The sequence below is a fragment of the Ixodes scapularis genome, unplaced genomic scaffold (genome assembly GCF_016920785.2).
Source record: "Ixodes scapularis isolate PalLabHiFi unplaced genomic scaffold, ASM1692078v2 PGA_scaffold4__175_contigs__length_147842914, whole genome shotgun sequence".
In the NCBI taxonomy this organism is placed as follows: domain Eukaryota; kingdom Metazoa; phylum Arthropoda; class Arachnida; order Ixodida; family Ixodidae; genus Ixodes; species Ixodes scapularis.
In genome coordinates this window covers 92,181,952-92,197,404 of record NW_024609879.1, presented here as the reverse complement: position 1 = coordinate 92,197,404, position 15,453 = coordinate 92,181,952, and the positions used below count along the sequence as shown (strand labels likewise).

Genomic DNA, 15,453 nt, shown 5'->3' with positions numbered 1-15,453 from the left:
CGCTTCTGACGTCGTGCATCTAGATAATTTTGCGTCGTGTCGCTACTCTGGCAGCTACGCTGCCATATAGAGTGGCTCTAGGTAGACCTAAAGCCCCTTCATGTTTTAAAAGTAGCGCAAGGTGCGTCGATGCACGAGGCACGTGCAACGTGCAGGCCTTGGGAAGATCATGGCGGCACAGCGCAGCACTGAGCCACTGTAACACTTCTCTCTCTCTGAGCTATGCTTCGTTTCATCTTATCTGCAGGCGAAGCCAAAGATAGAAGCGCGAGACCAGCGGTTTTTGCTTTTTGCCCCGCTAGTGCGCTCGAACACATCATAAACGCACGGAGCTTTTGATCGCTCGCACATAAAGGCTCGTTCACGCAGAGCTGTTTTCTTTCGTTACGTTACGAAAAGTCACCGGGAAATCTGTGCTTCGTATTAAGCGTGGCTACTAATTCAAGGAGATAGCCTTCCACGCGACATTCAAGACACGAGTGCTTCGGTGACTTAGACGTTAAGTTAAGAAAAGGGTGCTGCGTGAAAAGTTGAACCGAGCTCAACTCCTTACGTTACAACCACGTGGTTACGGCGAACCTTGTGTTCTTGGTTGCCACGGTAACTCACCGCTCGCCGTCACCGCAACATTCGTGTCTTGAATGTCGCGTCCCATGGGCTATCTTTTAGAATAGACCCTTTCCGAAAGTCAGCCTACCCACCTTGTGCAGAGCCAGACCCGACGCTCTAATGGCGGAACTATACACTGTTTCTCCACACCAGGAAAATCGAACGTCTTCGAAAGCGTAGAGAAGGAAAAAGAAAAGATGTTGGTCGTTCCACGTTACCTTCGACGCACGAAATCGAGGGCGCTATTTAGCTGCGCATGATCTTCTATCACCGTCATTAGAGCGGCAATATTGGAGCTTTTTGGACTGGCACAAGTGGACTCTGACTTTTGAAAAGGGCCTATTCCCACTCAAGCGTAGAACGTAAATGTGTAGAAAAACGATTCAAAAATTGTGAAGCAGACTGAGCAAAAAAATAAAAATAAAAGCAACGTCGATCATCGAACGAATCTGATTACACACACGGCACATTGTTGCATACTCTTTATTTCGTGTATACATGATATCGCGTTATATATACAGTTCGCAGTTCTTGTTCGAGTTTTCGCTGCTATTTTTAATATACGAACGCGGATGCCACGTCAGAAGACATTGTATGTCTCGAGAGAATTAATTATCGTTTCATCCTTGAAATTAACAGTTTTATATTTCGTAGCACCGCGCGACACCGGAAGCAACCTGGGTCTGCAGGACCGAATTCACTGTCCTCCGGCGCTTTTCGCTACCGGCTGATTGAAGACGGTGGCGAACGTGTACAGGCCGTGGAGGAAGTGCACCACACCCGATCCGAGGCCCAATCCCTGCAGGGGGAAGTAAAATGGCGATTTGTACAGATCGGGACACATTCGGCCTGCTGCCGCTGCGCCTGGACCAATCATCGCGCGGAGGTTGACAGTGACGCCATAACCCCGAGCTCTGATTGGAGGACTGCTCCGAGAGGGTGCAGGCGGGCTGCGGCGCTGCAGTGGGTGAACAGAAGCGCGTCGTTTGCTATACGGGTAGAAACTGGGGGAGAGGAGGAGTCGGAAGCGCGCGAGGACGTGAGACCACAGATCTCTGGTTGGAACGAGTTGTGGGCAGAAGCAAAGTAGTTGCCTCGTCTCTGCTCACTCCTCGAACGCGCCCGAACGCCTCAACTAAAAACAACAACGCCTCAACTAAAAAAAAAAAAAAAAAAAAAAAAACATTGTTGTAGTTGTTTTTGTTTGTTTTTTCGAACGAACGAGGTTTTTATTTTTGGGAGAAAGGAGAGGGAATATTTCGGGGGAAAGATATGTTTGTCTTTGTCGACTGACGAAAGTTCTACCAGAGACACTGCAATAAGCGGAGAACTGCGTTCCTGACGTTGTTTACTTCTTTTCTTTTTTTTTGTTTTTTGTTTGGCGTCTCCTCTCTCACTCACGGAGAGACGCGTTTTGGCGGGTCTATCCGACGTGCTAGCTGTACTGCGCCATTGCATGCTCCAATGAAGGTCCAGTGGTTCTCTCCATTTGCGTCTCGAATATTCGGCGTCACCCAAATATGGCCGACGAGGCGGCACAGCACGAGCGCTGCACCATCCTTCGGTTGACACTCGCGTCCAGTCTCGCGGTGGCCTTCTCTGGGTGGCGTCGAAAATTCATCAACAAGGCGTCGTTATCCACGAGGTGATGGACGCATCCCGGTAAAAATATAACGAGCTCTCTGATGGAACCAAAGAAATAGCTCAATACTTTTTTTAAACAAATTTTCAAAGAGAAAATGATGTCCTTATAGACCGTTTTATCGTGGGTAGCGCCATTTTGAGAGCGAGAGAGAAAAGGGAAAGGGCTACCGGCGCTTTCCCCCTTTCTGATTGTGTAGAAAGAGTGGAAGTCCCGGATGAGAGGCTGGGCCGGTGTTGGGCGTCTGCAGTGCCCCAACTTCGTTCGCGCTTTCTTCTACGTTTCAAACTCCCAAACTTAATTAAAGCCATGGTCTTCGATGGCGACAGTCCCCCGGTCATCGGGACACCATTGCTGGGTGATAGGGTGCACAAATCACGACAGAAAGCGTCGAGTACTGTCCGAGGGCTTATATGTAGTTTGCATGGAATCCGGCAAGGCAAGTACGGCTGGAATGTTTTTAAGCTCCATTGCTTTCCGAATGACTGGAAATGATGAACCATTTATACATTTTTAGTTGCAATAGGCCTATTTTAACGTAGCCGCTTTTAGTTGTAATCAACAAGCGATACACGAAACGGGAACCTCAATTAACTTTGTAAACGCCCGGAGCTGCTACATATCGTCTTGCTGTGCTCTTTTTATATTCGTGTCCCTGTTCTTATATCTCCTTGTGAATGAACGACGAAGGCGCTCTAGACGTACTTTTATCGAACCGCAGAAAGCCTCGAAGCAGCCACGAATTATTTTACTATTTGATGCAATATTTTGAATTCTCACCTCCAATTTCTGTAGCTGGCACGTTCGCTGCCGCTGTTCCCCCCGTCGCCACACTGGCGGATGCCATGACTCAAACAAAGAAACGTGTACACTGGGCTCGAAAACGCAGATCGCAACACACGAAACGTTCCTGCAGCGACTATCAAGCGCCTCAAAGCGCCTTAGTCAACGGAAACAACCCACCAGCGGCACTTCAAGGAGCGCTTTTGCCGGCTCTCTGGTATCGCGCAGGAGATCGCGATTGAAAAAACAAACAAACAAACAATAGAACTACGTTTTTAACAAATTTCAGCCTCACCCGGCCGCGGAAATGGGCCTTCAACTAAGTGCTGTAGATGATAAAATCGAGTCAGTCAGCACTGCAAATTATCACTATTAAGATAAATTCAGTTACGGAATTTTACAAGCTGAAAGAACAGTTATCATGAGAAAACTCGCACGCACATTGCGAGCGTACCCCATGTTCATCGGCGGCACAGCGTTCGGTGCGCGCTCCATTCACGAAATGTTCCGAGCGAAGTCGAGAGGATGGCGTTGAGGAAACTCCTTTTCGGCTTACGGACGCAAGCAATCCACTGCCCCCGGAGACAGGAGTCATGTGGAAAGCGATGGAGCTCAAAGACATTGCAGCCGCTCTCGCCTCGCCTTGCCATATGTCCTCGGACACTATTCTATGTTTTCTGTTTTTATTCCTGCACCCTATAACCCAGCAATGGTGTCCCGATGACCGGGGGACTGTTTCCATCGAAGCCGCTGGCTCTAATTAAGTTTGCGAGTTTAAAACAGGAAAGAAAGCGCGACCGAAGTTGGGGCACAGCAGACACCCAACACCGGCGAAGCCTCTCATCCGGGACTTTCACTCGTTCTACACAATCAGAAAGGGGGAAAGCGCCGGTAGCCCTTTCAACTTTTCTCTCTCGCCCTCTCTCAGTAAAACGGTAGTCAGTGCAGGCGGCAACGAGTTGCAAGTAACATCGTTACATGTAACGGGTTACTGTTTTCGGTAACGTACACCAAGTCATATCAAGACAGTAAAAAAAAAAAAAAAAAAAAAAAAAAAGCATCACGTTGTTAGGGAATTATTTTCTGCATGGACATATTTTTTTTTAACAGGGTGCTTATGTATCCTTTAACCTCATAACAATAGAACGATCTATTTAATTAATGAAAAGCAACGCAAATGTAACGTTCGTTGCGTTTTTATCGGCAGCACGTAACGCGTTCCTTTTATGTGCAAGTAACGAGTTGTCCATCTCTTGGTGTCAAATTTCGTATTTCCTGAGTCTCGGGTTCCTTCAAAATGTTCAGCATACACAAACTCACTTGCGCCCTCACGTTTTGTTCGTTACGGGTGACTTTACTTTTTTTTCAGAAACGCCTACAACACTGGTACAAGTCTATTTTTGCTTTTTGATGCTAGGCGCGCTGAGAAGAATTGGTTCGAAACACGGTTTATGCCAGTGTCTGGTAGTGGAAATGGGGACGTGAAATATCCCCTACCCACCGCAGCCACTTTGTCGAGGACCTCTTTCTTCGCGACGGACAGGAGCCAGCCGGAAGTGATCAGAAAGAAACCGCTGCCCACCAGGTGGTACAGCAGGAACTGCGAAGAGAGACTCACGAAGTTCAAGACGCTGAAACTTAGAAATCTTATCGGAACTTCTAATTCGAATCAATTTGTACACCAATTTTGGTGACATTCAGTATTACTGCACGCTTCCGTCGGCAAAACAGAATCAAACCACGTAAACGTTCTTGCAGTCGTGTTTTGATCGACGATGCATGGAAAGTAGGTGACTATCGACGGTCGTCCTCTCCGTGGTCAACAGAGCAGGACAGGGACTGAACGTCACTTATATCCGTAATTCGGCCACTCGCCCCCGCCCCCCCCCCCCCCCCCCCCCCCCCCCCCCAGAACAGTTTCTCTTCCTTTTTATATTTTTGTTCTGCTGTTTCATACTAATCTGGAAAGTGCACCACTAAAAATGTGTCATGCTGTTTGTGGGCCACACAAAATGGGTGAATGAATGAAGGAATGAATGAATGAATGAATGAATGAATGACACCGATGCCTTTTTACGTAGCGGAGTTAGGGCGTATGTGATTATGAGACGTTGGTCTGACACTCGCGTCAACGAACAAAAACGTAATCGCCGATAGCGGCCGCCTTCAAGTGTGCATACGAATACATTTGAAAGGAATTTTGTAAATAAGTGCGGAACAAACGTAATGGCCGTATAAAAGCATCGCTACAGAGAACATACTTTAAGTTCCGTATTTTGTATATTTTGTCTTTATTGTTGGATAACAATCGCAGCCTTTGCACCGCCTGCATACGAAGGTCTCGATCACTTTGGATCGCTTCAAGCCGCAACGCAGATGTTTAGTCACCCGGTTTAAATTTTTTTCTAGCGGCCTTGTCGAGACCTCCTCAATACCCGAGCGTCAAATGAAAGCTATCATGCCCGGGGTCGTCTGATTCCATTTTATTCGGAGACCATCTGCCTCAGCTGAGGAAGCGGAAACTATAACAATAAAAAAGAAACCCGATTTTTTTTTTTTTTAGTAATTTCTGATTTGAACTGAACGTGACTATTATCTGTGATTCGGCCACTCACGCAGAACGTGACACCGATGCATTTTTACGTAGCGAAAGTAAGGTGTATGCGAGTATGAGACATAGGATGATGCTCCGTTCGGACCCGAGGCAGCCGCTAGCTACAGAATGCACCCACTGAGTACGCCAGATGGCCCAACGTTCTGCAAATTTAAACCCATCGAACACGGGAAACGACCTGCCACACAATGGATCATCGTAGCATGCGCGGATCGCTGTCTTCCACTTAGCGACTATGATGACAGCATATTCTTTAAAGAAAGTGCAAGACCACTAAAGACCAGACATGTACTCTGGTCTTTGATGGTCTTGCACGATCTGAATGACCCTGCTACCGCGTGCAACAGGCTATTTTCGGTGGAGTTTTTTTTTTTTTTTTTTTTCTCGAACATTCGAAGGCTGACGGCCCTATACTATAGCTCAAGGCAGACATCGAAGTAGCACTCACGTAGAGAGAGAGCGGGAGGTAGGCCTGAGTGTAGGGCGACGAGATGCCTCCCAGCAGCATTACCGAGGACACGTAGGCGAAGGCGAACGACACCATCAGTGTCACCCGCGACGCCGTCTGCTCGCTGCCAGACAGTAGCACGCAGACGACCGATGCCACTGCCGCGCACTGCGCGAAGGTCCGCGGTGATCTTTTATGCGGGTATACGTATTATACACTCGTAATCAGAGTATAAACGTTCACTGGAGCTTACACTGCAGTCAACGCTACGAGCGGACGGAGCCAATCGGGGAAGCGTCGAAAGCGCATCGTCACGGTGGTCGTCGTTCGTATCATCGGCTAAACCAATCACACACAGCGCAGACGGTCACGCCGTATTCACGGTGCGTGATCGCTATGCAGAGAGCAAGTCGTCTGCTTCTTTCGCAGGAAATCGGTGACGTCAGAGAGACGCCGGCCTCTGATTGGCTCTGATTGAAGGAGAGTGGGCAGACCTCAAAGTAAGCTGCCTTGAGCTGTGCTGGCCAACGCAGAGCTCGGCGTTCTGACGTCACCACAACCTGAAGCGGACGAACTTGGGCTCCGCATAGCCGATGATAGCGAACGCTGGATGGATGTGGATGGATGCTAATGTCTGTACCCTTTATAACGGGAGGTAGCTTGTGCCACCTACCTATAGACCTTTTTCACAAGGGCGCCGCCAGCTTGAATTGTCGTCACTTCCAGTATATGGGCGAAAACATTGTTTTGCCGTCGCCACGCCGAAAGAACGCATTTACAATATAAGCGTAACCGTCACTCATTCTCGTTTTGCCTCCCCTCTATTCTTTAACTATTTGCAGCTTAAAAGGTTTTATTATTTCTTCGTCACCCATATCGGATACGCCTATTAGGTGGCTGGGGACGAGGGTACACAGAAAAGGTCTATAGACGAGGTCCGCCGTGACGATGCACTTTTGCCGCTGCGCGATTGACTATCGGTTCGTTAACTGCTGTCGGAGGGTATATATGCGTAGTGCAGTCAGTCAGAGTCTTGAGAGCCAGGAAATCAAAGGAAGTGTTGCTGAATATGCGTAGTGCAAGTTAGTCTGCTACTTTTTTGTAGGGGTTGTGGTGACGTTGGAACGCCGAGCTCTGACTCGCTCCGATTGAAGGATAGTGAGCAGACCTCGAGGCAGCTGGTTTTGAGGTCTACCCACTATCCTTCAATCAGTGACAATCAGAGCTCCGCGTTTCGACGCCGACACAACCCACTGCAAAAAGAAGCAGATCTTGCGCTCTGCATAGACATATTCATGAAACACAAGTAGCTCGCGTGACTTCGCTATTACTAACCGTTTTAATGTGTTTGTATCCGAAAACAAACAGATTCACAGGTTGTCTCGATATTCTTTCGCTTAATCTTAAAATAATTCGTTTAATATGCGGTATAGAAATGCCTCGAAGTTCTCCGCAATTTGAAGCGCGTGGTACCCGGCAGGCCCTTTCGATGGAACCACGATCGCCGGTTCTTTCGCTCGAGGTCTGCTTATTGCGTTAGAGAACGGCTTCTCTGTCGCGGGGGAGCATGTCTCACAGCGTACTGCGTATAGTCCTCACCACTTCGGCGATGTTGAGCATTCCGTGCTTCGTGACCGTGTATTTGGGGTTGACGGCGACCTTGGAAGACTTCTTGGCATCTTTGAGGGCCTCCGTCGGAGTGTCGCTCATATCGATCCAGCCTGGCCGACGGCGTCGGGAAATCACTCGCCAGACCCTGTAAGCTTAGAAGTAGGGTTCCGTGTTTTCGGAGTTCATTTTTTGTCAAATTCGGGGTGTATTTTTCGGTGTTGATTTTTTGACAAAAATTGGGGGTTTATCTGAGTTCATTCTTATTTGTTTTGTTATTTTAGATTCCAATTTTTTTTAAATTTCTTTCTCCTAAGGAGCGCGCATAGTATGGCCTAAACTGGAAGCCGAAACAGTGGCTTGAAACTTTAAATTCGTAACTGGTTTGATAAATACATTCATTGCTCTTGTGCGTATTTCTGTTTGGGGGGTATGATGGGGTTCTTTTTACCACTTTTTCGTATGTGCTAACTGGTCAACATTTCGAGTACAATGTATACGTAAATATACTTGTTATTTTGGTGTAAGACTTTTTTGTTTTGTCATTGTAGCCTGTCTCGCTTAAATGATCTCTGTATGGCTCTTTGTATGTTCGAAAGGGTGTAACCGCGTTGTACCCTTCTGCACATGTTTTATTCTTCTGGGCATGCAAAATATTTTTTTTTTTCATCAAAATTAAAACTGGTCATCGGACATGGTTGTTCGATCTTATCTGGAAACGCCCAAGAGTGTTTTTATTGAACAAATGAAGGGGTATTCACACGGGGGAGAAATCCCTCTCTTAGGTTCCCGTGATACGCCTCACGCGTCAAATACTTCACGCCTTTGCGGAAAGGCAGGCTGACGTAGACATCCCTGAGGGATGGGGGAGGTTTTCCTCGGGCTTGTGACGTTTCAAGGGGATAGCGGTTCCTTCTGAAACGTTGCCATCTAACTCGCACTTCTAGAGTTACATTTGGGCGAAGGCTGGGCGCTTGGCGATCTTTAATATATATTTTGGCAAAAAAAGAAAAAGAAACGAAAAAACTCATTTGTTTTTGGAGACACGCTATGTCCGCAGACTCGAAAGATATTGTTTCTATTAAACCAGGTAATCACGGTAGATGCTTGAGAATTTTTTTTTTCAAGTGCCAACAATATTCACTGCACGCCATATAGGGTGTATTCACTGGACGCCATATTTAAGGGTGCTGTTTAGAGCGCATGCTCAGAACGAGCTCACACTAATAGGCTACCCGTTAAGACCGGCAATATTGATGGTGCGGAATGCACGTTGCAAAAGAACTCCGGAAGCTCGCCGTCAGCACGCGCTGAGCAGCCGCGCACACAGCTATGTCCACCAGTGAATACTCCCTATACTTGAGGGCGATGTTTAGAGCGCATGCTCAGAACGAGCTTACATTAATAGGCTGCTAAGACCGGTAATCTTGATGGTGCGGAATGCGCGTTGCAAAAGAATTGTGGAAGCTTGCCGTCAGCACGCGCTCAGCAGTCGCTCACACAGTTATGGCAACCAGTATCAACTTGCATCAACAACACATGCGAGTTCCAATCGCAAGACATCAAACAGGTTCGAAACATTTACGTGCGTGTCGTTTCTGGTTCGGAATATCTACAATAGCGTATACAACCTTCTCAATCTGTCTCGTTTCAACCTACGGGGATGGAATATGAGTAGCGTACTCACAAATGCAGGCCCCTGAGCTCTCCGTAGAAGGTCTGTCTTCTCAATCTTCTTCTCACTCACACATGATGCTTCTCGTCTGCAATGCGCAAAAACCAAAGCGATCTTCTTCTTTCTTGCTTTAGACCACTGATCTTTATTGTAGTAGTCTGGATCGCGGATCGAGGCTTGTTTTGCGGGGGGTGAGTGGCACCACTGGGCACCACCGACAGCCATCACTCGACACCGACTAATGCCTGAGACTCTATGGGAAAAACGAGGAAAAAGTGCCGTTTCTCCCGTTTCTTAGCCGTTGTCGGCACTGAAACTTTTTGGCTGCTTTTCGGAAAGCCTGCCAAATAGCTTGTGCACAAACGCTAAAACTGACAGCCCTCGCACTTTTTACAAATGAATGTTTTGGGGTCGAGAGTGACTCCGCCGGGCCAACATTGTAGTGCAGCTCTATAGACAAGAGTTAACATATTGAGGTATTTAGCGCACAAGGTAGAAAGAAGAAGGACAAGATAGAGTGCCTTCATACACACGCGCGCTTTTGCTTGAGTGGTGACATCTCAGCCATTTTTCCGCCCAATCGTTTTTTTATGCATTTTGAAGTGCGCGCAATCCGGTGTCACTCAGCTCGAGCGCGTAACTTTGGTTGATGCATAGACGCCATCTTACCGCCCAAGTCACGCACCGAGTGCGCGAGAGCGTCACGCGCTGGCACTTTCCGGACAACAATGGATGTCTTCACCCTGAGACAGACAGACATCTAGGCACCCTAGGACAAGACAGAAAAGAGCGCCACTCACAACTGCGTTTACTGATAAAAAGGGAAAAGAAAGAAAACACCTAAATAATCCGCCGCGGACTCGTGAACCTGCCACAGCCCCGTGAATGATAGCGGCTATAGTCAGTTGCAGGTTAAAGGGCCCATGAAACGATTTTTGGGTTGGGATAAATCATTTTAGATTGGGATTTTACTAATAGCACATCGTTCAGTGGACCAAAAGAAAAAAGGTAGAAAGTCAAAAGCCTTACTTTCAGTGCGAAAATTTGAAAACAGAGCGGACTATTTCGTACCTCCTCCCCTTCGCAACCTCTCTGCCTTTTCACTGTGATACATCCGCGGTCCCAAAAGCGCGTCAACGGGTCCAAACTGACGTCACACGCAACCGGACCTCACGTATTCCCTTCACCCCTAAGCTGACATTGTGGTGGAAGCTACGCGCTTGCCGGACCAATCAGCCGCCTCTCTTTCATCACCTGACTTCATTCTCTGCAGCCACATTTGCCACGCTCACGTGGCAAGTGTGGCTGGCCCAACGAGCACGTAGCTTCAACAGCACTGTCAGCTTCGGAATGAACGGGGTGGGGAAAGCAACTTTTGTCTGAATTTTGAGCGACGGGCTAATCTTCTAGGGGTAGAAAGGATGTGTCCGGGATTACACAAACGAGAGTGCGAGCAAGAGGGGACTCCCCCTTTTCGTCTTCTTTAACTGTTTGGTGGAATGCGCGATTTATGAGTTGAGGAGGAAAGCGAAACAGGAAAAAGTTGAAAAAGCGTTTCATGACCCCTTTAAAGGGGTCATGAAACGCTTTTCCAAGTTGAGGAGGAAAGCGAAACAGGAAAAAGTTGAAAAAGCGTTTCATGACCCCTTTAAAGGGATCATGAAACGCTTTTCCAAGTTGAGGAGGAAAGCGAAACAGGAAAAAGTTGAAAAAGCGTTTCATGACCCCTTTAAAGGGATCATGAAACGCTTTTCCAAGTTGAGGAGGAAAGCGAAACAGGAAAAAGTTGAAAAAGCGTTTCATGACCCCTTTAAAGGGATCATGAAACGCTTTTCCAAGTTGAGGAGGAAAGCGAAACAGGAAAAAGTTGAAAAAGCGTTTCATGACCCCTTTAAAGGGATCATGAAACGCTTTTCCAAGTTGAGGAGGAAAGCGAAACAGGAAAAAGTTGAAAAAGCGTTTCATGACCCCTTTAAAGGGATCATGAAACGCTTTTCCAAGTTGAGGAGGAAAGCGAAACAGGAAAAAGTTGAAAAAGCGTTTCATGACCCCTTTAAAGGGATCATGAAACGCTTTTCCAAGTTGAGGAGGAAAGCGAAACAGGAAAAAGTTGAAAAAGCGTTTCATGACCCCTTTAAAGGGATCATGAAACGCTTTTCCAAGTTGAGGAGGAAAGCGAAACAGGAAAAAGTTGAAAAAGCGTTTCATGACCCCTTTAAAGGGATCATGAAACGCTTTTCCAAGTTGAGGAGGAAAGCGAAACAGGAAAAAGTTGAAAAAGCGTTTCATGACCCCTTTAAAGGGATCATGAAACGCTTTTCCAAGTTGAGGAGGAAAGCGAAACAGGAAAAAGTTGAAAAAGCGTTTCATGACCCCTTTAAAGGGATCATGAAACGCTTTTCCAAGTTGAGGAGGAAAGCGAAACAGGAAAAAGTTGAAAAAGCGTTTCATGACCCCTTTAAAGGGATCATGAAACGCTTTTCCAAGTTGAGGAGGAAAGCGAAACAGGAAAAAGTTGAAAAAGCGTTTCATGACCCCTTTAAAGGGATCATGAAACGCTTTTCCAAGTTGAGGAGGAAAGCGAAACAGGAAAAAGTTGAAAAAGCGTTTCATGACCCCTTTAAAGGGGTCATGAAACGCTTTTCCAAGTTGAGGAGGAAAGCGAAACAGGAAAAAGTTGAAAAAGCGTTTCATGACCCCTTTAAAGGGATCATGAAACGCTTTTCCAAGTTGAGGAGGAAAGCGAAACAGGAAAAAGTTGAAAAAGCGTTTCATGACCCCTTTAAAGGGGTCATGAAACGCTTTTCCAAGTTGAGGAGGAAAGCGAAACAGGAAAAAGTTGAAAAAGCGTTTCATGACCCCTTTAAAGGGATCATGAAACGCTTTTCCAAGTTGAGGAGGAAAGCGAAACAGGAAAAAGTTGAAAAAGCGTTTCATGACCCCTTTAAAGGGGTCATGAAACGCTTTTCCAAGTTGAGGAGGAAAGCGAAACAGGAAAAAGTTGAAAAAGCGTTTCATGACCCCTTTAAAGGGGTCATGAAACGCTTTTCCAAGTTGAGGAGGAAAGCGAAACAGGAAAAAGTTGAAAAAGCGTTTCATGACCCCTTTAAAGGGATCATGAAACGCTTTTCCAAGTTGAGGAGGAAAGCGAAACAGGAAAAAGTTGAAAAAGCGTTTCATGACCCCTTTAAAGGGGTCATGAAACGCTTTTCCAAGTTGAGGAGGAAAGCGAAACAGGAAAAAGTTGAAAAAGCGTTTCATGACCCCTTTAAAGGGGTCATGAAACGCTTTTCCAAGTTGAGGAGGAAAGCGAAACAGGAAAAAGTTGAAAAAGCGTTTCATGACCCCTTTAAAGGGATCATGAAACGCTTTTCCAAGTTGAGGAGGAAAGCGAAACAGGAAAAAGTTGAAAAAGCGTTTCATGACCCCTTTAAAGGGGTCATGAAACGCTTTTCCAAGTTGAGGAGGAAAGCGAAACTGGAAAAAGTTGAAAAAGCGTTTCATGACCCCTTTAAAGGGATCATGAAACGCTTTTCCAAGTTGAGGAGGAAAGCGAAACAGGAAAAAGTTGAAAAAGCGTTTCATGACCCCTTTAAAGGGGTCATGAAACGCTTTTCCAAGTTGAGGAGGAAAGCGAAACAGGAAAAAGTTGAAAAAGCGTTTCATGACCCCTTTAAAGGGATCATGAAACGCTTTTCCAAGTTGAGGAGGAAAGCGAAACAGGAAAAAGTTGAAAAAGCGTTTCATGACCCGTTTAAAGGGATCATGAAACGCTTTTCCAACTTTTTCCTGTTTCGCTTTCCTCCTCAACTCATAAATCGCGCATTCCACCAAACAGTTCAAGAAGACGAAAAGAAGGGAGGCCCCTCTCGCTCGGAACCTGGTTTGTGTACCCGAAGAGAGCCATTGTCCCCCTAGAAGATTAGCCCGTCGCTCAAAATTCAGACAAAAGTTTCTTTCCCTACCCCGTTCACCCCTAAGCTGACAGTGCTGTGGAAGCAACGTGCTCCTAGGGCTAGCCACACTTCTGCCACGTGAGCGTGGCAAATGTCGCTGCAGAGAATGAGGTCAGGTGATGAAACGGAGGCGGCTGATTGGTCCGGCAAGCGCGTAGCTTCCACCTGAATGTCAGCTTAGGGGTGAAGGGATTAAATGAGGTCCAGCTTCGTGTGACGTCAGTTTGGACCCGATTACGCGCTTTTGGGACCGTGGATGTATCACAGTGAAAAGGCGGAGAGGTTACGAAGGGGAGGAGGTACGAAATAGTCCGCTGTGTTTTCAAATTTTCGCACTGAAAATCAGGCTTTTGACTTTCTACCTTTTTCCTTTTGGCCCACTGAACGATGTGCTATTAGTAAAATCCCAAACTAAAGTGATTTATACCAGCTTAAAATTCGTTTCATGGGCCCTTTAAGAAGGTAGCGGCAAATGCCCCTCAAAGGGAATCAGATATCCCTCCGCCACCTCCGCATCCAATAGCGTCCCACCGTTTCCTTGACGTCGCGGCCAACGCGCGAGGAGGGTCTTGCTTTTCTGTACATATTTGCTTTATCTTTCGACTTTGACTTAGCATTGTGGAAGCCACGAGAGGGAGATTAGAGTTCTCCCCCACCGACGGAAACAAAGACGACTTTCGGGGATTAGCTTCCCCCCCGATGGATACAAAGGCTGCTTTCAGGGGCTCGGTTCCCTCCCCGATGAATACAAAGGTCGCTTTCTTAAAAAGTGGGATCGGAGACAAGTGGGAATCCATTGAAGCGGAACAAGGAGCGTTTCCAGTGAACTCTTCTTTCGACTGCGGAGAGATTTGAAACGGGCGCATCACACTTGTGGGAGGAGCTTCTCCTACCTTCTTGACTCGGGCCCTTCATTGTTTTCTTTCTCTTCCCTTTTTATCAGTAAACGTAGTTGTGAGTGGCGCTCTTTTCTGTCTTGTCCTTCTTCTTTCTACCTTGTGCGCTAAATACCTCAATATGTTAGACTACCAACTAGCCCAAATGTCAAAATTAGACAAGAGTTACCTAGAGTTACTGTGGAGTCGGTGGCGGTTTCGACGAGTTGGGTTTAGCAGACAACGGACTTTGCTACGTGGACTTCGCTCGCTCCCGAAAAGCCGCTCTCAACATGGAACCATTTCCGACATTCATCAACTTCTGGGCTTCCCCGAGGACGGTCTTATTGACAGCAAGTCCGTTTGTTTACCTAACGACGAGAGCCAGCTTGCCAGCTCAGCCGTGGGTGCTCTTGCTCGTTCGACTTTTTTAAGGAATGTTCGAACGCTTTACAAATATCGATTCGATCTCCAAACCCCCATATAATGATCGTACCACATCCTAAAATGATCTCCTTCGAACACCGCGTACAAGCTTCAATATTTGCACTTTTGTTGGTTGCTCTCATAGAATTAAAACATTCTGGCGGGCTAGTTGGTTACACATAATTAAATTACAAATAGCGCTAGGACGAGGACAGACGAAGAAGTGGACAGGACAGGCGCTAACTCACAACTGACGGTTTTATATACAACGTTAAAGAAGAAGGTGAAGGAAGTGTCTGGAGTTGAAAAAAGAAGAAAAAAATTTGTCTTTTTCTAACCGGGCGCTCTAAGAAGATTGTTAGACTAGGAAGATTAAAACACAGCAGACCAAAACGAAATTAATAAAAATTAAACAAAGGTAATGATTTTGAACTCTATACGATACTATTCTGAAGGCCCTTAGAAAATAACCCCGGACCGTGGGAGACAAATCGAGAATAAAAATATTGGATAAAAATTAATAGAAAAAAGGTGATCGTCCAAAGGCCGCCGATCAGTGCCTCGTACAGCTTATTTACCTTTTTACATGCAACAGGCACCACAGCCAAAGCTATAACGGCGCGAGCGCATAGACCCACCCGGTGCACCACCTCACGCGCTCACGTGCAAGCGTGATTATGTATAGTGGTTCAAGTACTGAACCTCTTTGTCCGTCAACGCCAAAGATGGTGCAGAGACGCATTTTTCTCCATTGGCTTGTATGGTCTGTGCTTCATAGATTTCCCTGTTCCTCTTTTCTTTAAAACGTCCGATCACT

General features: G+C 46.6%; 1 protein-coding gene across 1 annotated transcript; it reads right to left on the bottom strand.

The window, feature by feature from the left end:
* Positions 1–816: 816 nt before the first annotated feature.
* LOC121045666 lies at positions 817–7,808 on the bottom strand. Its single transcript, XM_040498723.2, has 4 exons — positions 7,696–7,808; positions 6,097–6,264; positions 4,536–4,634; positions 817–1,408 (listed from the first exon to the last, which is right to left on the bottom strand). The coding sequence occupies exons 1-4, from the start codon at positions 7,804–7,806 to the stop codon at positions 1,307–1,309; spliced, it is 480 nt and encodes a 159-aa protein (XP_040354657.1). The 5' UTR covers positions 7,807–7,808; the 3' UTR covers positions 817–1,306.
* Positions 7,809–15,453: the final 7,645 nt, after the last annotated feature.